Raw genomic sequence first — 25,360 nt, 5'->3', positions numbered from 1 at the left:
TGCTTGAAACGGAGCTTGAAAGAAAGTAGTTGGAGATTGCATTCACTTTACTACCAAATGCGTTCTAATTTTTAATCCAGGCGATTACTTGATTGTGTGCGGTTTGCGTGGCCGTTAAAAACACGATTCATCGAAAAAACAAAGAGTTGCAATACGATGCTGCAGGGTTTTAACCAGGCTGCTAACGAATACTTGTGGCTATAACATTCAAACGCTTCAATGTCAGAGTTCAAGTACCGAATGAAAAGAATGAACTTGATCAACGCTTGTAATCAATATTTCGATCAGATTACACACCCATAAACGAGAGTGAAAAAGATCGTCGAAGTAGTCGAGGAGCGTAAATATACGAGAAAAATCGAATTGCGAAAATTAAATCACATCTGCAGAGAAGAAGAGATAAAATCAGGGAAAGTACCTAAGTGTGCAAATATGAGTGCCTCGATAAAACCGCACTCAAGTGTGTCGCGGTTGCTGCGGCAGAAAATAGGTAAACAAAAGTGAATTTTCCCCCCGAATGGAGTGAGCAGCGGTAGCTATCTGAACGTGCAAAATGAGGCTCGTGGAAAACTAGGAAACAGAGTCTACGACCACTTAGGGTTTAGAGTCAAATCGGCAACGCAACGGAGCCGGAGTTTCGTAATGATATTTGTTCAGCGCAGTGGAGCTAATGCACTGCAAACAATTACATCCATTCCACCTTATTCAACCTCATCTAACCACCATTGGCCGACTCGCTTCTCCTAGCTATTATACCCACACCCGTCTGGATTCTGGACTCGGTAAGGTCTTCGAGTCCCAGAAACGTGCGAGAAACTCGGCGGAGAATCTCCGTACGATTCTCACCTACATCGAGGGTAACAAGTTTGTGTTGCATTCGCGTATCCAAGCCGCGTGTATGTACCTCGGCCATCTCGCAATAGAATTTCATCTACTTCCCGCTCTGGACTCCTGGAATCCTACCTTCAAACCAGGATATTTTCACTCCGCAGCAGCAGGAATTCGTCGCCAAGTGTTTCCCCGTATACGCTTGGACGATGAGCTTGTACGCAGAAATACTTGCGCCAAATAGAGAGAAAAAAAAAACACAAAAAAATTAATTTTTTCAGCCAAGGAATCGATTAAAGGAGATATTTAGTTTATCGATCTTGTGCACAGTTCGAAGGAAAAATTGCAATCCTTTCTTCGTGAACTCTCATAAAAATCATCATTCGGAACGCAGCGATCTGCTTAAATCACTACTTGCGTCTCGATCGGTGTACAGTTTCTGTATAAACTGCAGGATACGGAAATGTCGTTATCTGTCCGTGCGCACGAATGAAAACGGCAGCATTGGTATCGTGAGCAAGGGGGATGATGGGAAGAAATTGAGTGTTGAGCACAGAGCGTTTTGAAATTAAAATCGTTCAGCCCTCAGCCCGTTTCGTATAATATAAACCGTTCTCCCGAATCGTACCGTGACTAAATTCCCGTTGGACGAAACGGAGGCACGATATTATTATATCCGTATAGGTACAGCGGGTATTAGATATTATACCTATAATAGTTCAGGGCCTTATTGTTTTATCAGGAGGTAGTCGCAGCCCCGGCAATTCACGGACTTCGGTATCTTCCGCGACCATCCCGCGTTGTTTAATCTCCCGAAGCGAGCTTGCGGTTCCGCATTGCAAGGAACGTTCCGCGAGAAACCGCCGCCACAACTGTGGGCGTTAAAAATCACGACAATCGTAAAGGTCCCCGGTCACAGGGCAAAATCTTACCCGACGACCTCATTTACCCCGTAGCTCGGATATGGTTCGCCCACTTTGCACCCCCATACCAAATAGCCCGGTACTTTGCGGGCGGGATACAAGCCAGCTTGAACAAAATAAGAGGAAAAAGAAAAAAGAAAAAAAGAACCAAGAGAAAGGGAGGAAGAAAAAGGCTGCAGCGGTACAATTGTCCGCTGCACCTGTTTGCGATCTGACTTTTTACGGTATCCAGTTTCACGAACATTTTCTCATTATTTTATCTTGTGCAGGATTCCACGAGGTATTTACACGTGTAAAGACCTCAGAACTGCGCGGTCAGAGTCCACTTTTTTCTTATTACTTAATAGTCTATTTTGCTCAGCTCGTCCAACTAGTTAATTCAGAACTCGTTGCTTGAACGAGTTATATGCTTTTCGCTCTACTTAAAAGGTTGTCAAGTAAAGTCGTGCGTCAATTGTGGAGCATGCAAGTGATATATAATAAGCGTATAACTTGGGGCTATTGAACATGATGGAGGGAATTTTCTTTTAAATTAGTTTAACGCTTATTATACTCATTTCTATTCATAAAAGAAATTGCACTTAAAAATACTTTGTGTTTATTTGTCTTGAACTTTAACATAATGTTATAATGGTAAATGTTCGTCTCATGGAACGTAGTTCTAGGTATATACTATACTTTGATCATTCAATATGTATTTAGACTATCAGTGACCTTATTATTTTCAGAAATCGAGATAAAACTCGAAACGTGCACCAAGACACACATCTAAATTGAACTGAAATAGAATCAAATTGTGTGCTTAGCTTCACAATAAAAAAATCAATTTTAATTATTGTTTTTAAAAATTTAGTACTTGAACTAAAAAAATAGCAGCGTAATTAACATTTGATATTCGATACACTGCTCCGCAAACGGAGCAAGTGTGCAGAGTTCGGAAAGATAATTAAAAAACGACGTTACTTATATCTTGAAGCGTCACATTCTCCGTCAGAGCGCCTTTCGACATGTCTAAGCCCAACATCTGTACAATCAGTTACAATCAGTAGCAGGCTGATATCAGATGAGACGCCTCACCTTGCAGCCCCGTAAGTTCTCGGTGAAAATCATCCCCAACACAAACCACAAGTGGTTGTTACGAAACAAGAGAATCCATACAGCGATGACAAGTCAACGTAAGGAGGAAAGGGACGAGTTGGTACTTCGGCACTGCCAACGGGCATATCCGTACCCGTATTAGAAATTCCAGAGCATCAAAGTCGACGCGACGGCGGCAAGTCGCGTGCTGGGACGGGATTCGCGACAAGGGGTGAGAGACTGCGGAGAACAAGCGTTGGCTGTAAGGGCGTCGGAAGGGAGCCGATACAAAGAGTGGCCGAGTCTCCGATGACGAGAAAGTCAAGTGACCGAAATTGACCCGCACTTGGGGGGTTTTGATAAAATCCCGAAATTCCGAGAGGAGTCTTGAATCGGCGGCGCGCCGAACACTTTGAGCTTAACATCCACGCACGCTACTCGTAGGAATTCGTATCCTTGTTGAAGTGGTTTTACGGCTCGCAGCGTCCTTTGAGCGGACGAAAAAATCGCAGCTTGAAACGGAACAACGAGTCCTGAAAATTATTTCAAAAAAGTGGAATGTGAAATTGCAGCGAAGAGCAGCGAAAGGTCGGCAAAATCTTACGCACGCGTAGACGTCAATCGCGCACTTAAGCCGACAACAGTCGAAAATTGGGCAAATCTCTCTCGGCCGTAGCCGGGTCCTCGAAACTTTTGTGGCAGGGTTTTTTACGCGCACTTCATCGCGCGATTTAGAGCCTCGGTAGTCAAGGAATCGGATATAAATTTCACGATTACTGTACGATCAGAAATAACGTCGACCCCCGTGTACCGTCGCGATTCCCGTTTTGTCACGATTCGTATGTGTAACGGAGATATCTTATGGCCGCGTTTGTTCAGCGCGTATCTGCCCGAATATATACGAAGGTTGTAAAGCACGGTGACTGCAGTCCGCGCGAGGTTTGATTCACTGGTACTGTACATAATACCTACCCTCTGCAGTTGTTGGCTCTTATCGTTATTTCAAATATCCCAACACGGCCATCGAGTCGAGAGCAGCAGGCCGGAGGACAGTCCAGGATAACGACGCCTAGCACAACAACTGGTCGCGTATATCAACAGGAAGTAGCGCGGCAGCGTGTGGCGAGAATTGTTACACACCCCCCGTACGAAGGGGGAAGCTGCCACCCCGCGATCTCGAGGGCTAGGTTAAATGTATAATTTCATTGCTCGGGTAACGGAATTTGACGCGCCGGACGAGAATTGCGTCTTTCGTGACGAGTGGACCGTTCGAAGAAACATTTTTTCCCCGTTTTCCTCGTTCTCGTTTGCTTAGTTATTAAGAAAGCGAATTTTTTGCGTCTAGTCTCAGTTTGAGTCTCTCAAAGCGTCGATTCTAGCGAAAAATTTTCTTTCAAGACTACATGAAACGACGCTTAGCCTTTATTGTATTCTCTAGTCTCGACATCTTTGCGGGGAAAAATTAAATGGAAGTATAAAAATATTTTTAATACATGCAAACCGAGGCAAAAAAAGGCTCCGATTTTTTTTATTCACTTTTTTTTCTACTCTTTCAACGACGCAAAATTAAACGCGCAAGTCGAGCGTCGTTGAAGCAAAATCAATTTTAAGGCATCGTGACTTAGTCGATAAAATTTTGCCACAGGAGAAAGAAAACAAGAGCTTTCTTAGACCGGAAATTTCAAACTGGCGATATTTTTACGCACGGGCAACGTCGTCGTGACGTAAAAACCGAGGATTTGCGAGGGTAAAGCTTGCAACGATCCTGTCGACCGGAACAGCAGCGATGTGTTTTTGACAAATTGCAGAATAGAACGCCGTATGTCTAAAAATTTGACATATTTTGTTTCTTTTTTTTTAACGCTATTTCGTTGGCAGAGAAGATGAAGAAGATCGTTCCGCGTCTAGCTCGCCGGGATGTGATCGGATTATTTTAACGCCGAGTTTTATTGGACTATAGAGAGGATATGAAGAACCTCGTGTCTGTTATTTTTTTTACGTTTTTTTTTTTTCATTTCTTTTTCTACCTCAGAACTTGGATTGTAAATCACGTACGCAAGAAATATTCGTTCCGAGTGGTGATAAGCTGCCATATTGCCCCCGCTTCTTCCTCTCGCATGACATTTTCTTCTTTCTTCCTCCCCTTTTTCTGCCCCATTCTCAGACAGTGCAAAGTGACGTCTCGAGAAAATCGTGATGTGAATATTACACGGTATTACGTTCACTTGAAGATATTATTATACGAAATCCAATGCGGGAGTCCAGGAGATTAAACTCGTGCCAAATACCTTACAGTTTCGGTACCAGTATGCAGTCACATATAATAGGATTCAACCCTTGGCACAAAACTGAAGGATGGTCATTACGCTGCCGCAATCTGTAAAAACTAACGTCCAACTCTGCGGAAACGTTTGACAAACTACAAAAGAGGCGGAGCGAGCGATGTGGGTCTCTGAGTTTTATCCGGGCGATAAAACACGAGGAATTTGCAACCGATCTTCCACGCTGCAAAATCCTAAATAAATAAAAAGTCCGTAACGCTTGCGTATACAATGTACATTATGATTGGTTACGCGGGTGCGAACACACAGGTGCCGCCTCGCTTCTTGACCAGCTGATTGCGGAAGAGGCCAGCGGCGTGACGTATCTTTTCATCTTTTCGAATCTGCTGATCACCGTCCTCCACTCTTCAATTTTTCCTTCCAATGTCGACGGAAACGACCACCGTGTGATCCAGCCGACACCTCGCGTTTCTCTGGAAGACGGTTCATCGCGATCAATCGCCTTCACGTTTAATGAAATTAGCGCTGCTGGCCTGAGTTCAAGAACGATATGTCGACGAGGGACGCGAGAAGTCCGCCCCTCTGGGACTTAATTCTCTTCTTTGAATGCCGACCACGCATCGGTTGTATCGGTAACCGTTGAGAAGTAGTTAATTGAAGAAGGAAAGCAACTTGGTGTTGATAAAATTCCACGTCGATGTCTAGTTTCTAAAATATTACTCGCGATTCACATTGCACGCTGGCTGCCCTGTTTTCCTCGGGTGAGAATAGGGAAATCTATGATCAAAGACACCGGTGGTCTCGAACAACCGTTTGAAGTTAAAGTAGACATTTACATGGCGCTATAAACTTGAAGTGAATTATTCAAAAAGGTATTTCGATTTGTGTATTGAAAACTATTCTCAAGTATATTTTTGCCAAATGGTACGCTGAATTTCGTCGCCGGTATATCTTTGAAGAAGATTCGGTTCAACTGCTCGTAAAATCATACGAAACGTTAACCGTGATTTGACGTTCGTTTCAGAATATCTTGGAGGGGATTCACAAGAGGTAGATATTTTCCTGGATAACAGATCTCCCGGGAGACAAAGTTAGCCGGAAATTGGTTCAGCGCTGTGCGTTATACTCTCTCGAATCACGGATGCTTGGATGGCGACGGATGCATTTCGCATAACCTGCACGTGTAATGTCATAATTAATAATTGTGAAGTTTTGCGAGGTTCCTATATGCCAAGGGAAATTTGTTATACGTCACGGAACCTGCACGAGTTTCGGTACACTGATTAAAACGTTCACATCTTAATTACACTTCAACAAACTCTCGAGGAAGAAACTTTGACGTTTCTTATTCAACTTGGCAATCGACCCTACAGTTTCACCCTGACAATGGCATCGCACACGTTCGAAATCAAGAAATTCTAACAGTTTACCTGTTGCCGGTCTTTCGTAACTGCACCAGCCTGCAAGTCTAAAGAAAAGATACTGAGATACTTCAAGATCAAACCTACCTGTTTCTTTTAAATTTTCATCTCTCGAGTCTACTCTTTTCATCGATTTATCGGGGCCGAGAAAGGAAATTTTGACATTGGTTAAAATTTTTCGCGTCAGCCACGAGTGCGCCAGGTCATATTTGACGCAACACATCCTCCTCGGCTGCCCGTCCCCCGTGGGTTTCGAATGAAGTTGAATGATGTGGGTATTCGACGGGCTTCGTGAGGGTTGAAACGACGCAGGAGTGCGGGGGCGTAAGGGGGGGGGGGTGGCACGGTGCGAAGACAGGCTGCGTTAGGCTCGTTCAACTCCGTTCGGTTTTCAGTTCGGGGTTGGGTTCGAGCATTTGTTTAACTGACAGTAACGTACAAGTAATAAACATACCTGACTGCTTCCGTAGGGTGTGACTGGGCTCCGGGTTGAAGGTGTGGCTCGAACGGAGGTGAAGACAGGTTAGACTTCGACTGACACAAAATTGTAACACATTCAACAACGGGAATCCGCATAGCCAATTTCCGGTTATAAAATTATCGTTTTCATTTTCACGTATGAGAAAAAAGTTTACATTTTATCAGTGCCATGGGCGTAAAATTTTCATCCAGCATGTTCTACGTCATATTGATTGGATCGCTTGTTTTTCGAAGAGAATTTACGTGTGTTATTATTGTACATGGAACTTTCTCCAATGGAAGGAACAAATATTAAAACTAAATCCTCCAAGTTACACACCTTCAAGTCACATTACTCCTTTTCTCGTTGTTAATTACATCGTTGCGGTACGTGCAAAATTAGGCCAAACCGTATTCTAGATCACTTGCATATTTCCGAATTCCGGGGAAAAAAAAAAAAGTGGACAATCGTCAAGCAGTATTGCTATGTTCTCGTTAAAAGCACCCGACAAATAATAACACAAAATACAAAAATGTCGTCGTGAAACGAAGTAATGAAAAGCAAACCTTTGAAGGCGCTGACGTATCGACACGTTGCACGATGCAACAAATTTTCATTATTTTCGCCGTCGACGTTGCTCCGCGATGGATTTTCGTTACATGACCATACGGGGTCCAATAATTGTTCTCCGTTCATCCAAACTTCATCCTGACCGTAATAACAACTTTGTATGAACAGGAGTTTGCTGTCCGTCACTCTATATTTCGCCGTCGAAACCCTGCGGAGAGCGTGAAATTTTTTAACCAAGAAGAATAATCCGACTCCCTGATCCCTGTACCTACAAAACACCTACAACCAAATCCGAAATCCATATACGCTGTTTAATTTAACCCTCTGTTTGAATTATCACCACATACGACAGCACGTGACATCTAATTAGGCGTTTCGCGTTGTCGAGGCTCCGGATCCTGTCGTCAGTAGTAAGAGTCCCGTGCCTGTCAGACATAAGCTGGCGGCTGCTGCATCCGTTGGTGCGACATGCGAAATGCCTGCAACTTGTAAGCAGACGTATTCGAGCCGGGTGCAGGGCGATGATATAACGGATGAGACGGAGCGGAAGGCAAGAGGTATATCGCGATGGGACACGGTTGCCGCTTACAGAGAAAGGCGCGCCGCTGCCCGCAGGCACAACTTAATGAGCTTCCTGTTTGCGTTGATTCCGGACCTGCGATGCACATTTCGAAATTGCGCGATGCACGGACTCCGACGTTACGCTGCACGACGGGGAAGAATTATTGTTCAGGGACGAGAACCCGCTGACTCTGTGTCAATTCACCGAAAAAGACAGCGGGATATACGTTCGAACTTCTCCCATTCCTTCGAATTCCGATCATCTTTCATCCGTCAGAAGTTGCTGTGATAAATCTGCATCGACGGAAACCACGTTCGTCAGGTTTGACGCGTACGGCGTCACGTGATCGAACCACCCTCCAAGGATATGGAGGACTAACGGAAAGGATTCGTCCCTCGTTCTTGTATATAGCGTTGTAACTATCATGTTTGTTCACTTCGGCATCAACGTGTCCGAAAGTTGTGAATATCCGTGAAGTCGGAATATACCGTTTGTCAATGTTGACTGTAAAAAGTGCGACACTTGACTTTTTTGAGAGAAAATATTTTGTCGCACGGAAAATATTGCGAAATTATAAATTGCCGAGCGGAGTGGGTACCCTGTTTTTTTTTCTCCATTGCAGAAACTTTAAGTGTCAACAGAGTTTCACCGAGCCGTGTATCTTTTTAACCTCTCTCTAACGCTTCGCGAGATCCGGAAGGTCGATTAGCATCCGAGGAGCCGGAGATTGAACGAATTAAAATATAAGATCTGGAGAGGGATTCCTGGCGTCGAGCAGGGACGAACGAATCCGATCCTTCGTCCTTGCAGGAATTAAGAACCTTTTCCACCAACGGTCCGAGTGCCTATTCACATTTCAGCGTACGTATATGACGTGCATACAGGTGTATTGTGCTCCCGGTACCTACTATAGGCGTCAAGAGCCATTGCTCGGGTATCGTCGACGCGTTAGTAGGGGATCAGTGACTCGCACAATGCACGTACTAGAACCTGAATGCATTAATCCCACCTCTGCTCGCAAGTATCAAGAGGATTTCCACGGCTCACGTATCGTGCAAGTCCTCGTCCGCCATCTGCCAACTTGTCGTTAAGCTGCCAGGAATGAGTTCGCCGGTGGGGAATTCGAATGCTGCCGAATGATGACAATATATCCACATAACCGGGTGTATCACCCTTGTAACTTTCGGAAAACTGATCCGCACAGTTTCCTCGGGTTTCTACCCTGGCACCGAGGATACGTTTCCACCCGAGGTTTGCGTGATATTCAACAACCGCATCATTTTATCTAACGCGTTGTAATTCTTTTCTCAGCCTTGAAAATCCCGTTTTCCAGACCAGCGCCCGCGAGCAATGTTGACAACATTGTTTGGCGATTATTATCAGAGAAAGTTAAAAATTTACAATCCACATTCCTCAGCTCGTACCTCGAACAAGAGCTTTTTCGTATATTGACAAAATTCGATTAGTCGAGACTCCGTTGCCTTCAATTTTAATTTCTAAGTTAAAAACGGCACGCGTGCTTTTATCAACAATGAATCAAATAGTTGTCTATGTAGGAAAGCAAATGTTTGCGATATCCGGTTCAGTCGCGAGTTTTGTGGAGATAAAATATATATTTTTCTGGAAACATTTCCCTACGTGGTAGAAAACTCACCGTTCCCCGAGTGGCATTAATTTCGTTCAAAGTTCTAAATGATGTGAGTCAAAATTGTACAAACTGCAGGATACGCCGTGGCGTCGGGACGCCTGCAGACGTCTGTGCGTCGTCTCACGTGACCTATAACCCGAACTAAAGGAGCATGAGCTACAGAGGTGTCTGGGTGAAGTGCAGCCTGCTCGCTCATGAACACGGAAGCAAACTTTACAGACAGTTTAAACCGCAATCCTTAACTTCGTAGGATGAACCAAGTTTTCGATGCACCGACAGCCGGTGCGACGAAAACTCGACTTTGCCGACTTTTCCAGCTACATGCACAGCTGCCAAAATTCACCTCTTCGATAATTGACGACTGATAGCTCATCGATCTCTCGATCATTGAGCAATACGGAATATTTTATTTCGTTAGCTCGCGGCCTACGGGAGCCACAAGTTTGAAAGGCAACTTGTATATACGCTGATAATTTCATCAGCGCAATAGCGTCATTCGTTATCTGTTAGTTATCGGAAAGTAGAATCTCAGGAGATTTGTACTCCGCAGGGAATCGCCGTTCTGCTACCGTTAGAGTTCCGGGATGCAAGATTTAAGTCGGTAGCTTGAGTATAAATCGATGGAAGAAAAATGACCGAATGAATTTCTGCTCGAATGAAGCCAGGGCTGTCGACTCCTCGGAACTCCGTTGAAATCGAGGACTCGTTCGACCGTTTACTCGCTCTTCATCCTCGCTCTTCTATATATACGTCGGCCTCAAGTTTCACTGACGCGGAATAAAATGCTGGATTTTCGCAAGCGTCTCCTTGTGCAGGCCGAACTGGCGTACCGAGGAGAAGCGAAATTTGGCGTGATTAATTCCAAGGCGGATTTCAGGGTTGAGACCCGGGGTCGGGAATAGGATCAGAGGTCTCGAGGTCCTCGGGTTAAGGAACAGAGCGAGGTGTGGGATGAATGTGGGACCGCGGGAAAGGCTCGGAAGGAGCTGCCGAGGGACATGCGACACGGGTAAGGTCGCTGTAATCGGAAGTAGGGACCACTGTAAGTGCCAATTGATGCCATCCAGTGCCACGCGAGCAGTTGCTTGTCTGGTTATGACCGTGGCGATGGATGCTTCAAATGAATTTAACCGAGAATTTAACTTCTATACTGCTAAAAATCTTCGCGGAAAGAATCGTATTTTTGTTTCAATTTAGAACTAAAGATGAATCGAGTTATATGATATAAATATCGATAATGGTTTCATCTATTGAAGGATAACGTTGTTTGTTTTTTTTCTCTTTATTTACACGCGCGCTGAAAGTATCAAGATTCTGAACAATGCGACCTTTTGTGTAAGGCTAAAACATGTCGGTTTTACCGACTCTCAGAATTAGCGATAGAAGATATGGAACCCGCAGCCCGCGTTAATAACTCTCAGTGAATATGTCGTGGGCGGACAGGGTGACGGACGGAGAAATGGCGGTTCTGCGTAATCCGGTTCTTCCTCGAACTAAACCTATACACGTTGGCTGACAAATGAGCCTAGTTAATAACGTATGGCAGTCGACTCGGAAGAACGGAGATGACAAGTAGATAGCATATTATAATACGGCGGTGAAAACAACGGCTTTAACTATAAAGGGCGCCGCATCGCGGCTCCGAGTAAGACCATCTCCCGGGTTACATCTCTAAATTTCCGGTCAGTTGCACGGGAAAGTTTGAAATAGGATTAAACTCCAGTCTGAGCCATTTTTCTCGGTTTCCCGAGATTGGTGAACGGTCCGAGCTGGAGCCTGCAGCGACGACTTTCAATCGTTAATCTTCGACATCAATTTCGGTGCCACGTTCCCCCGACACCGTAGCAACCTACTACACGTCATGTACCTTCCGAGCTCCAATTCCATTGCGGGAAGCTGGAAAGAAAATTAGCAATCTTCAGTCACGTCGACAAGTATTTCTTGAAATTGATAGACCAAGGCTCAAGATTCGCCTCGGTATCTCGAGCCTTGGATCAAAGATGCGAAAACCTCAGAGATTAGCCAAATATAAAGTAAGGCGGCTAATCTTGTACGCTGCTAGGTAGAAATTCCTTACGAGCAAAGAAGAGGGGGTGGAGTTTCCTCGGGCCTGTACGATTCGGTGTTTGCGGCTGAAGCAGCCCCGAGTCTTTTCTATAACAAGAGACGAATAGCACGCCAAGTGAAGAAAGAGATTTCGTTTCGTGTTTCCGAGAAACGGGGGATGGAGCGGATGCTCGAAAGTCGGGGGCGGAGGGGGGCTGCGGCCTCCTCTTCCTTCCGTTGTTAGCAATGAGCCGGCGTCGCGGGCTTAACTTAAGCTCTCCGGCTAAGAATCTCCAGCCCCCGCAGCAGCCACCTCTGACCTTCGCCCGAATCCCTCCTAGTTTTCCCCGTCGTCTCCAAGCCTCCAGCAACACCCTCGATTTTCCTCAGCGCGTTTAGCCCCGAAGAACAAGCCGGGCTCGAACTCATTTCACGGGGATAACTATTCCCTGCAGAAACACGGCCCACCCTGGGCAGGAAGAGGACACACCGATTAGTGACAGCCACTGTGTACTCGTCCTCCACGCTCCGTGTAACCGGGTCCTAGTCGTCCTGTCGAGTGATAATCGCAGACCTTCGCTCGAGTTATTGGCGCTATTTCGACCGCCGTCCTTTCCGGCAAGATCAGTTTCCCTACGCGCAAGAGTGCGGGATTTGGGACGCAGAAGCCGCGTTTCTTACTTTAATAATTGTCCTCGTGTTACGCCGTTCACGCACCGAGAAAGCAGGTCACGTTGTACTTATACTCCAGCTCTAGGCCGGGATCGACTCAATTTTATACATGAGTTCGGGGAACTTGAAAATCCTTCGTAGCCTCAACTTTCCACCGCACGTGTCAAAAGTTATAGATATTTACATTTTCAAACCGTGCGGTAGACGTTCTTACAACTTACCCTTGCGTCTGTGCCTTCGTTATACGTGTATGGCCACGTGATTTCACAGCCATTAGGAATGATCGGGCTGTTTGAGATGAAACTCGTCCGCATTATTTTCTTGAAAGTCGAGAGTCCACTATATGCTGAGAAAACGCGACCGCGATCCTCGCTGAATTTATACTTTATCATATTTTATCGGTAGACCTAAACGGAGGTTGATAATTCCATAATGTTACCTCAAATGGACTGCGATATTTCACAAATGATATCGTATAAATTGGTTGCAGGATTTCCACTTCCTCTCGGTCGAGATTTGAACGACAAGATCATGCTTTCTCTTCTACATATTTAGCATAAAGAATTGTTATACAATTGATTTCTCGACTCGGGAAAATGATAGCTCAAGGAAGAGATCAGGAAGAGAGGAAAAAAAGATATCGAGCCATTGTATGTAACGTCATTATTTTTTCTAATTCTTCTTCTTTTTTTTTTTTTTTTTTCTTTGGTAAAATACGTTATTCCCAGAAGTGAAATCCCGGGGAAGGAAGGAATTAAACCTCCCCCTTTATTCCCCCTGAAAGCCACCAGCTCCTTTCTATGCCGTTCTCTTGAGCGGCTTAAGCAGAAGAGCGGGATAAAGAAGAGGAAAGAGAAAGGGGGATAGAGAAAATGTGAGAAAAGAAACCAAGTATTGAGCATAAATTAACATTCAGTTTCGGTTCCTAGTCTATTTCTCTCGCCTATTTTGTGATTTCTTGCGCCGAAGCCTTGCCGCTGGAGATTCTCTCTGCAGCCCAGCAAATCTCTCTCTCTCTTTTTCCCTCAGGCGTAATTCAAGCCGAGCACCAGGAGCGACGAAGCTCTTTTTCCTCTCTGTACAAAACGACGTTTTAATTAAAAATTTAAGCGGCGATGAATCGTCGGGAACAAAAAACCAGCGAGCTGTTTACACGACTCAGGAACAACCTTTCATTATTATACACAGTTCACGGGTGAGATAAATCTCATAATTGCATCAAGTTACGATAAACGATCCACACTTATTTCGGTCAACGACGAAGGCTTGATTACAGGACGCATAGATTTCGGATGAACGACAAGTGCTCACAGAGTGGCAGGTAGATTCGGCAGGGTTAATATATAAATGCCTTGCGTGATTCGGACCGGGTGTTGAAGTCGACGGAATATGGATCAACTGAGGTGAAGGAGGCTGGGGGCGGCGGGTGGAGGCAGAAGGAGAAGTACATTACATCCGCATTAGCCTCGTAACTCACACGGGCCGCGAGGCGTCGCGAAGTTAACCTGCGGAGGCATATTTAACCATACCATAACCGCTTCTGATCGGATCAACGCGGCCGCAGGACTCGCGCTGAATCAAGCTTTATTCTCGCGTCGAGTCAGAAGCTCGCGTTTCAAGCTCGAGGATTCGGGGATGAAATCCCGAGGCTATCGGAATTGAACCGCGACTATACTAATCGAGGGGAAATAACCAGGCGACCTCAACTTGCCGACTAATGCTGCCGGGGAATTAGTGCTGATTCTAAACAACGCGGCCGCGTCTTCCCGGCCTGAGAGAGAGACTCTGGGAAAGCTGATACAGCATGGCCATGGTCGCTTAATGCCGGTACGCGAAGGATTATGGATGTTGGTGGTAGGGTGAGGCGGGGATGGAACGCCTTGGAGTTGAAATGGCTTCTGACAACGCTCGGTCTCGCAACAGCTTACCTATACATACCTATACCTTCGATGGTGTATCTGATACGCATTAATCTGACGCTATATCGACTTCTCGGATCCTTTCTATTCCGTCTTTTATTCGTTTGGGATATTTGAACCAGCTCATCCGACGATAGCCGACTAGGACAATGTTATTGACGTTTATGATAGATGCCGGTCACTGAGAGGGGGGGGGGGGGGGGGGGGGGGGACGAATAATAAACTGAAAGTCCTGCCTACCCTCAGCGTGATTCTCTTCACTTGTATAATATAGATTTACTGTTTTCAGGGGAGGCGTGAACGGTGTACAGATCGTAAAGTTTTAAAACGGTATAACAATATCCGAGAATGTAAATACAGATAAATCGGGCTAGGCGATCAGGGCAGCTTTTGGGGCCTCTTGAAATAAACTCGATGAAAGAACCGGGGGTAAAAAATGTCGAGTCTCCTTTGCGGTGAGAGGTCTTGGAATGTTTCGTCGAGAGATTTTGCGAAATGGGAATTATTTTCGTGGCACAATCACATTGCGAAATTCTACCTCAAAGCGTTTACCGTGTACTCGGGATTCTTTGCAAAGTCGCGGCGCGGTCTCGAGCTTTTTCTTTCCGTCCTCCTTGAAGGAGCTAATTAACTCAAAACCTGACAAGAACGCAACAATCGAGCCGGCGAAAATTACCGAATTAAACGTCAGCCATCGTGTTATTTAAAGAGGAAAGGTGACTCCGCGTTTTCGCGCGATTGGGCCTTAAAATCTAGGCGATATCGACCCGGACGTATTGCTTTAATTCCCGCGGTGGCTCAATTGATAACGACCTCTGATAACGAGGGTCGCCTAGCTTCAATGAAACGCTGGCTGAAATTGAATATTCGGTCAACCAGAAGACGACCTTCGCTCCCCAAAGAACCGTCCGACACTTCTTCCCCGCTGACCATTCCGCGGTCAGGGGAATTCGCCTGACGGATCGAGCAACTTATTGTTAGTTAGACACACGGTCACTCATTCACTCTTCCGTACCCTCGAGGCCCGTGTCGCCAGCAGACATCGAGTAACATGTGTTTGAAGGAAAGGCGGAAAAAACAATTTACTCGCTTGAGGGAACAATTACATTAGACCATATCTCAAGCGCAGAACAGTGGGCACGATCAAGGAGGAGGGAGAGCCGGGCCCGCGACGGGAATCCTGCGACTAGGAGGAAGCACGATGTATAAGCAGAACCGCGCCGGGACTAAACGAAACGAAACGAAACGAAACGGAACTGAACGGAGCGGAACAGCTGTATTTTCGCTTCTACTTGTTACGCGAATATCGTTCCCTGGCATTTCCCCTAATCCTTCCTCTCCTCGTCGCTCTCGAAATCTGGTTTTTCATCTTCATCCCATCCTCGTAACGGCCGGGCTAAACAACCGTGCGCAAAATCGAGCACGGTTTCGGAATCAGCCTTTCCTTTCGTCTCTTTACTCGTCCTCCCCTATGTATAGGTAGCGCAATGTCACGGACCACCAGCTCCTCACTCTATCGTATATACCGAATGGTAGTGACGAAATGTCAAGGCTCATGATACGGTCGAAAATAGACTTCTAAAGAATATTTCTTGTTCCTGTGTTTTGTCTCTATTTGTTCCTGTCCCGTCTAACTTAAAGTTCCCACAAGTGATCTGTACAAAAAGTCAACGTGGTTATGTCTCCGTTACATCTGTATCCAGCTTGGTGAACCTGGTGCAAACGCAGTCTAGAATTGCCGAGACACTGTTACATCCCTGGCAGGTCCTTCAACGACGCAAAACTGTCAATACGCTACCTTCTGTGACGCGGATGACGTGATACATTTATATTTTTGTTGTATTTCTCTAGTTGGTTTTTTATCATTCTTTTGATGCTTACCCGTTTGCAAGCTACGTACCCGTGTAAGCCTTGATTCTCCGAAGGATCAAGGCGGCCGTTACATCCGAAGTACCTACACCCTTCTCCTCAAAGAAACGTCTTTAATTCGCTCAGGTATAAAAAACTGAAATTTTCGCAGATCTTCGATTTCCATCGTTCTCCATGCACGAACGCCTCGTGCTTGATACGTCCACAGATGAAAAAAAAAAAACTTGCTAGAGGGTAAAGCTAGTTTCAATCACGATCGTTTGTTATAAAACACACAAAGCCGCTGATTAACTAATTCAGTGTCTGATCAATTTTTAGTGACATTTCTCTGCCGCACAATCGCTGGTCAAAGAATAAAATCTACTGGATGACTATAGTGGTTGTAATATTCAAACCTACCGTCTTATATAACCTGATCATCTCCGAATAATCGGTCGGCTATTCGAGTGCACTACATAATGTAAGATACAGATTTCCCGGGCGTCTTTCCGAGCTCTCATAAAAATAAGTTGCTTAGCTTTAATAGACCGGAAATAACAGGTTCCTGATTTCGAGGCATGAGGGTGATCGGGGCGCTGCGCAGCGGGGTGGAGGGTTTCTTTTCCCCCGTCCTCAAACAGCAGAATCAATTCTATTGGGATGAAAATATATATATGTATAATGTATATACGTATACATGTATATGTATACAATACATATACTACAGTTATATAGAAAAGGCCAGAGTGGCGCGCGCGGTTTTGTGATTTGTAGGAATTTTGACGTCGGATTGAAAGCGGACCGAGAAGACAATAAAGAATAAAGGTCGATGCATCGTAAGCGAAATTTTCATTTAGTTTGGCGATAAAGGGACTCGGTGTGCGGTTGCAGAGAGCGGCGGACACGTTTCCAGCCAATCCGTCGGTTCCGCCGCGATGCCGTGTGCGTGTGGAACTCTTGACGGGCTTGTGTGCCGTCTGGCCGTGTGGATATGCGAAACGGCGGCAGTGCCACGGGGCAGTCGAGGGTGTTATCGGGGTCGGGAATGGCGGGGGTGGGGGGTGGACTCCAGGGTGGATATATCAACGGTTGGCGTTTATGTGGCGACCAACTGTCGAGTTAATATTCACGCGGTCCTCAAACCCGGGCGCCGCCGGCACCCCGAGTGGAACAACCCGTCCTTTTTACCCCCAGAGAAATATAATATGAAACGTCGATGGGATCAAAATTCACTGCCCGAATCCCTGATCTTCAGGCCTCCAACTTTCGCTCAACAAATTAAAGGAGCTTCCATCGCCTCGCTCAAAGTTAAACTCCCTGATTTAATCGGTGCAGGTTCACTTATCCGAATCGATGTTTTCATCAACTTCCTAATACGCCTGTTAGCCTTTTCGAGCACCGTTTGATTCAATCGGGGGTATAATTTACTCTGCTTAATTCACGGTTATCGGTTTCACCTCATGTTTTTTTTTTTTTGTTCATCTTCTTTATGCATATGCAATATGTACATACCTATCCACCCTTGTAAATCTCTTTTCAACGAAATTTCAAGACATCGTTACAGCCCCAATTATTCGACATTATCGTTTCAGAAGGAGCGAACACAAGGAGAGTCCACAGCCTATGGCATGGCCCCGAGTGACGTCAGCCTCGCACTTGTACTTGCTGCGTTCCTTCACTCCACATTCGGTGAGTTCAATCTTCTGGTATTATAAACTTGACCTATAGGCGTATGTATCGCGTTATGCTAAATCGTGTCACGTTTATTGACGTTGAAATGCACGACGGTTGGAATGAAATAGCTGACGGCATAACCACGCTCACTCCGATAAATCGTGGGGCGATTAATTTTATAGCTTTCGTAGGAAGGTGCTGACTTTAACGTTAATTACCTACGCATGGGGAATGTTCGAAGGTCTGCTGGAAGGTCCTCGAATATTGCTGAACTTCGTTGACACTTTGAGCTCAGTTTATACGCCTGTGTATATTGCATGTATACGTATAATACCAAAGGTTCCGACTTACTTCCAATGTGCGAGTATTCCGAACGTGAGGCTTGTTCGGGACTAAAATCTCTTCGGAAATCGAAGGTCGTGGCTCCGACTGGAAACTTTGCCATTGCGCATCGTGAAACGAACGTCAGACACGTGGTTCCCAGCTACGGAATTATATTCACTAGCTACCGGACCCGCCACTACCTCGGGGGCAACAACCGCTTACCTCGTAAGTACTGGAGAGGTTCCCTAAATGCGCGAGAGATAGTCACTTCATCTCTACCAAGGACCATTTATTTACCATACCGCTGCGGCTGCTGTTCATGCCGCTGGTTGTCATCAAAAGATAAAAGTCCAGTTCACCCGGCTAGGGAGAGAAAGGAAGGAAGTAAGGATTTTCTCTCGCTCTGAATATACACATACAATACATGTATGTAACGCTGTACATTGTGTACGCACGGATACAGATTTGCACGCAGAGGAGGAGCCTGCCTCGCGAAAGAGACCAAAAATATTCCAATTCCTTTCCTGAGGGGGGGAGGATAACTAAGCTCGCCCCGTTGTCCTCGGCGGTTGGTCGTCACCCGTTTTAATATAAACGAAATGGAATGCGTAACTGCAGGCGAGACGCCGCGGTGCTGTTTGAAGCGTCGAATAGCCGGAATGGCGTCAGGTAGGGGCGAGAGTCGTACGAGGAACGAGTACCTACAGCTGAAAACGTGTCCGGAAATCCGAATCTTTTCAGGAGTCAAGATCGATTACAGCATGGTTAAGCTGCACAACGTCGCAGCTCCAGCTCTTCGCTAAGAGACCCCTAAAGCAGTCGGCTGGGGTTGCTCGACCCCCCCATCGAGGAGCAGTCTCGAGTATAAGTGGAGATTTTGGTACTACGGGACTTGGAGTGAGCCAGTACGCGGTTACTGCCTGGAAAACGAACCGTGACGGCCGAGAGTTGACGGTTGGCTGCCAGCGGGAGGGTATTGAATGCCAATTCAGAGAGTGCCCGAAACTCTCGCCTTCCTTACTCCCGAGATATCGTCGGTGTCCGGATCGGTCCACGCACACAAGTTCGAAATTGTACAAGAGCTTACGCGCTTACGCTGATCCTTCGGAAAGTGATTCGGCTGGACCGTATCAATTTCTAAGCAAATGGATGCCGGCGGGGACTTGCTTTTCGAAATAACCGGGGCACCTACAGCCACTCGGAAACAGCGAATCCGCGGAAACCCCTTTATCCCGACGCTTCTGATACCCAGAAAGAGAGAGAGAGAGAGAGAGAGAGAGAGAGAGAGAGAGAGAGAGAGAGAGAGAGAGAGAGAAAGAGACAGAGAAATGTACATTTTATACGCATATTCAAGCTCAACCACGAGCGGGCTTAAGGAGTTGAGTTGCAAACGCTGCTCCGAGTTTCTTAAAGATAACGCTGTGGCGGTCTTACCCTTACAGTTAAGCTCTAAGATTTTGACGCTCGAAATAAAATTTGATTTTATAGCGAAAAAGTTTTAAGCCCGTTATGGTGTAAAAAAAAAGGTAAGCACAGCTGAAGCGAAGATAGAAAACTTTTTTTCGTCGTGGTTTTGCGCGTTTTTTTATACATATAAGTAAGAAGAATATGCGGTTTGCCGTAAAATCGTTTCCAAAATTCATTGGCTTACGGCGACGAGTCTCAGACATCACCAGCCACCCCAGGCGGAAATTACGTTAGACATCCGTATCTGCGTTTCCATCCTCACTTTCACGCTATTCTCTTCCTCCCTTTTCCTCGCCGTCCGCGGATGCCATTTCATTCTCGAATTGTGCCAGCTAAATAATAACGTTTCAGGAAAAATACGTACTATTTTTCAGCATCGAACATTCTACTTTTACACCCACGCGGATTTTCTTCCCTTGCAGATACGTCTAAACATTCTAGACACAAGGTGAATTTCTTCGAAGTTTTGCGAAGCTTGACAAAGATCGAATTCATACTTCGGCTAATAGTGCACTACACTTTTCGTTGACGTTATCTGTTTTCGGAGGAAAAAATGATCAGTAAACCGCTGTATATAAGCTGGCCGAAATTCTGTACGCAGGCAGCTCGGATGGCACCCAATTCGCGAAACAGCCGCCGTATGTATCATTCACAGCTGATTTGGCGCTGTATCACTGAGCTTTCCTCCTCATTCCGCACCCCCGATATCCGCAGCGGAAGATTCACCCCAGCCGGGTGATGCAGGACTGCGTGATGCCGGAATTATCGGCATTATGTATATGTATTATGACGCGCTCGCGTATCGCCGAGCCGAATCAATTCCTCGATTTGTCAAACCGTAAGGCGGAAAAACGTTATTGGCGCGATAAGAAATGAAAAGAAAAGGAGAAAATGGGCCAGGTGATGGAGAAAAAGCACCCGGCTTGTATATAGGAGAGCTCGGTGATCGGCAGCGCAGCGAATGTAAGGGCTGCTTGGAATTCAGTCGATTTTCTCGGGGTGGGGACGAGGCTCGAACGAAGCCAAGGTGGTTAATGCGTCTGCCATTTTCGGCCCCCCTTTTACGCGGCAAGAAATCTGCTTATGAATAAAAACACACTTGTCAAAGGCGGGGAGTGGAACATTCTTCGATCGAGATTCGCATCGGATGTGTCATATCGGGTATGAACGAGTATGAGCAAAAAGTGAAATGATAGCCCGTGGAAGAAAGGGAGAAAAAAAGGCCCGCCATGCTCAGATTCATTCTACACCGATTCACCGTCGCCGCGACTTATTTTTCTCACGAATAAATAGCTTTGCTGCAGAAATACAGTGCGAATGTATTTTCGCTTCCTATTATATATTATTCGTATATGATACCTAGCCAGGAAAAGATGGATGTACCTGCTTACCCGATACGGCATAATTCAGGCATTTCCTGAAACATCATTCAGCTGACTCCCTGCAGATTTATACCAGGGCGAAACAAAGCTCTTCTAACCCTGCACACAAATTCTGGATACATATTTGTATCTTTGCGAGTCTACGGTAGTTTTTTAGCACGATTCCACGGCCGAGTTCACGACGTTGCGCTAATTCGCCATAACGCCGCATCGTTCGCAAAATCTGCGGTTTGAAATTACAACGAAATTCGCATCACTTCGTTGGCGTATGAAGTACAAGCTCATTGAACTATCCGAAAATTATCTCACTCACGTGAAAATTATAGGGTATATCTATTGTGGTTGTATTGTGAGGAACCGAATCCGAGCAACAGATGAACGAAATTACCGAGAGCGCACGAGGCGCAATCCGGTCAGCTATTTCATCCAACTCAATTTGGCCAACATGATTTCGCCCTAGCGGCCAATATAGAGAGTCAAAGAGAAAATTCACGTTGTAGGTGCTCTCGCGATGCATTGGAAATATACAGATCATTGCAGTGCTCGATTATACGAACGTTACGACCGCCGAGCAATATCGCGTATAATTGTAATATAGCGCACAGTTTCAGCAACAATTTCAATCTCCTCATTGCATTCAGGTCAACTGATGCCGATGGCGGAGATCCAGCCGGAATTCTTGGCACCACTTGAAAATCACACCGTGACGCAAGGCCGGGACGTGTCGTTCACCTGCGTTGTCAATCATCTTCAGTCTTACAAGGTAAGTCCGAAGTATCCCAATTTCCGATGACAATATAACGCAACTCGCGACAGATATCATGATAACTGCATCTGAAATCTCGGGTATCAATTTCCTTGAATTGTGTAGCAAATGAATGAAAAACTTTGGTCTTCTCGCATTTGCATATCCCGGAAGTCTGGCCTGACGAGCATATAATAATAACGGAAGATGCACCGACGTCTCGTCAATCTCGTACAGATGTAGTTATATAATTGTGTAATGCAAATATATGCGAAAGCTAGGCAATAATCGATTCGGCGGGTTTCCGGCGTATATTCGAAACACTTTTAACCGTAAATCGAGGAATTTCTTGGATTTTCCACCCTTGGATTTTCAACGCCTAGCTCACTTTCAGCCCGCCCTCCACCTCCTCACACTATCGTCGGTATAGCTACCGGCATTCACCCCATCTTCACCTTATAGGTATAGTATAGTGAATATACGTGATGCGCGGCGGGCACGATTCTAAATTCCCGAAGCGTTTTGAATCCGATGAAATTCCGTCGGGTGAGTTTCTCCTTTCGAATGCCGCGACGCGGATTTTTCACGTCAGTTTGCATCGCCGTCAAGCCGCGACGGGATCGAAGGAAAACAATAAATGTGTATTCCAGATATATAAATATACATACATTCATATGTATAAATATATATATATATATATATATTCCCGTACCGTGCTCCGTCGATTTTCCATATCTGTAACCGGCTTCTATGCATGTAGTACCGCCTGGTCCATGTTTATAGATTATCACGTCGACGGGTCTCGAAGTCATGCATTTTTATCGACTTATAGACGACGCCCGGCATGGATTTCAAATAGATTCGCAAAACAAAAAAGAAACAAGACCAAAAAATAAAAAATAAAAATCACCGTTTTATGGAAATATGAAAGGTTCCATCGCCTGAAGATGAGCGTCATGTTCGCGGAGTAAGAAGAGACCGCCAAGTTGTGACTGGCCAGCTGTTTTAAAAATTTTCTTCAACGCACCTTACCGCGTCACGTTGTTCATAATTTCGTGCTGGAAGCTCGGTAACATTCTACGAAGCTATAAAGCCGGTAAACGATGTCACGTAAAGACGGCGAACGTATTGCGCCGAGCGTATACTTGAACTGCTGCAGGTGTAATTATTCACCCATTAGCATCACGTGACACAGTGATTAGCAATTTGTCCTAACAAGGACTCGGTTTCGAGACTTGAACAATGATTATTGCTCACACAATGACGAATCGATTGGGAGTTGCGGGATCAGTCGGGTAAAAAAATGGGAATTCTGCAGGCGGATATTTTTCGGGCTTATCCTAGCGATAAATGCGCCCTGCAAGCTTGCAGTGCCCGCGTGGTCCGCTATACACGATAATAAAGATAAAGTCTAGTCACCAGACTTCGCGTTTTAAATAACGAGAAATTCACCATCCGTGGTTCGCGGTGGGGTGAAAAACTTCGCCTTAACGTTGCGCGAGTCTCGTTAACCTATACTGTACCAGCCGCTGTACCCACACACCGGGAAAAGTTCACATTCTTCAAATACTTTTCAAACTGTTGGAAAATAATTTCCAACTATATCTCTCGTCGCGGTGCCGTTCTGAGTCTATGATAATACGAAACGAGACTGTAGAAATACGCGTAGCCGTCTATAGCGCAAGCATTGAAACACAGTCTGTAAGAAACTACGGAATATAAATGTGAATTGACAATTGGAAAACTTTATTTCTTCCGGTATATCATCCCTGTTTGTACCGACGTCGGCCCTATCCAGATTGATACAGATGAATCTATTTTTCACTGGCGCCATAAATCCCCGAATCACGGAATCGTCGTGAAAGTAATCAGAAGGAAGTTTTGTTTACGAAATAAGTAATCGCGGGGGGACCGTTAAGGAACTCCCTCCACGTATCGGGCAGGACGAATCCCAAGGCGAGATTCGTTGCTCCTAAGTACGGCCTCCGGTTCTACATTAGGGCCAGATTACAGCCCGGGTTAGCCAAGACCGTTTAAACATTTGGTACACCTTGTAGCAGGGACTGAAATACATTGTATCGCGACGTAGCTTTTCAAGTTTCCAGTTCCAAATCCCCAATTCCTCGTTCTTGGTTTCCACAGTTTCCAGACTCACCCTAAGAACGCCTCGAGAGTAGTTGAATGAAACGACGACGACGACGACGACGATGAGGAGGACTTTGCCAAGGTTTCTGGAAGGCACTGAGGCGTCAGCTGTGGCGGCAACTAATGAACTCGCAGTTGAAATAAGGAGTATGGCTCAGTAGTAATTTCTTAACTGCCGCAATCAAATTTAATCGACTGTTTAAGTTTACTGCACGAAACAGGCAGCCCGGCACCCTATACGCAAGGTATAACTCCCGGCGCCCAACCGCCCCGAAGGAACTCGCGTCTATACGTGTGTATACTTCCGTTAATTCCGAATCTGTGTTGGAACCGTGCCGCGTATACTATCAATCCCGTGTCCGTATACTGCGGAGCACAATTGCAAACAATACAAACGTTATGCGATCCTGGCTCCTAAGAACAGACGATGGAACTTCTGCGATTGTGTCTATATGCACGTGTATACACACCGACGTGTATTATCCCTTCTCAAGGACGAGCTATTCTCTCTTCAGGATAAGTAGTCAATTTTATGAGCAGTTCCCGCAACCTCCTGCAGGGAACTTCTCAACCGGAAGGACACGGTGAATTTGATACCCTTTCGTACAATTTCCGCGTAGCATAATCACCTCGCCTAGATCATACGTAGCTAGCTACTCTGCGTTCACGGCGGTTCTATCGTACGTGCGATACGATACGTGTGTATGCCAATTTTATTGCGCGGCAGAATATTATGTGTATGCAATTTCGTAAATTATGGATGTACACATCGAGGAATCGTGCCGCGAATACGAATCGTTCAGCTGCATGACATCAATTCGACACGTGCGAGTTGCTGCGCCTGATCGAAAATGTGCGGAGTGCGGTGCGAAGTGAAAGTTTGTCAAGAATTTCTCACAGTTCATGGGTGGCGCATGGCGTGACCAATATCGAGGATATCTCTTCGGAGATGGAATACAGGAGAGGGAATGATGAGAGAAGAAATCGTCGAATAGCCGGGTAATTCACTTTCTGAGGAAAAGTCCTGCAGGTTTGATTGCGTGTTTCACTTGGCGAACACTTCCATTGAGGAGAGGAAAAATACTTGGTGTAAGGTGGCGGAGGGATGCCGAGGATGTTATGAAGAGAGAAGCGAGGGAAAAGTACGTACGTGGTCTAGAATCGGTCCAAGGTGTAGGGAGGAATATATAGGTATATTATATACGTGTACGGACTGTGCGGTGTGGGAGTAAGAATTGGAACGGATATAAATCGAATTTGAGAACTGGTAATGGATGATACCGCTGGTTTCACCAAGGAGAATCAACCCCTAAATTGGCCTCAATATAGCTCTTGAATGGGGCTCGTTACAAGGCTACGTTATACGT

At 45.7% G+C, this 25,360-nt stretch overlaps 1 protein-coding gene across 5 annotated transcripts in view; it reads left to right on the top strand.

The window, feature by feature from the left end:
- The window catches only part of LOC124222404 (lachesin-like), a 59,893-nt gene that overhangs the window by 21,740 nt on the left and 12,793 nt on the right, over nucleotides 1-25,360 (top strand). For 3 of the 5 annotated variants that reach the window (XR_011177433.1, XM_046633323.2, XM_046633319.2), the window contains exons 2-3: nucleotides 17,849-17,945; nucleotides 21,745-21,866. Coding sequence is in view for 4 of the 5 variants with exons in the window: in XM_046633323.2 (XP_046489279.1) it covers nucleotides 17,885-17,945; nucleotides 21,745-21,866 (183 nt within the window). In the remaining variant the exon portion in view is untranslated. The remainder of the gene's footprint in view (nucleotides 1-17,848; nucleotides 17,946-21,744; nucleotides 21,867-25,360) is intronic. The other 2 variants (XM_046633322.2, XM_046633321.2) reach the window with 1 other exon arrangement.

The sequence above is a fragment of the Neodiprion pinetum genome, chromosome 6 (assembly GCF_021155775.2).
Source record: "Neodiprion pinetum isolate iyNeoPine1 chromosome 6, iyNeoPine1.2, whole genome shotgun sequence".
Lineage (NCBI taxonomy): Eukaryota > Metazoa > Arthropoda > Insecta > Hymenoptera > Diprionidae > Neodiprion > Neodiprion pinetum.
The sequence above is the reverse complement of the archived record's forward strand: the minus strand, read 5'-3'. Positions and strand labels throughout refer to the sequence as shown.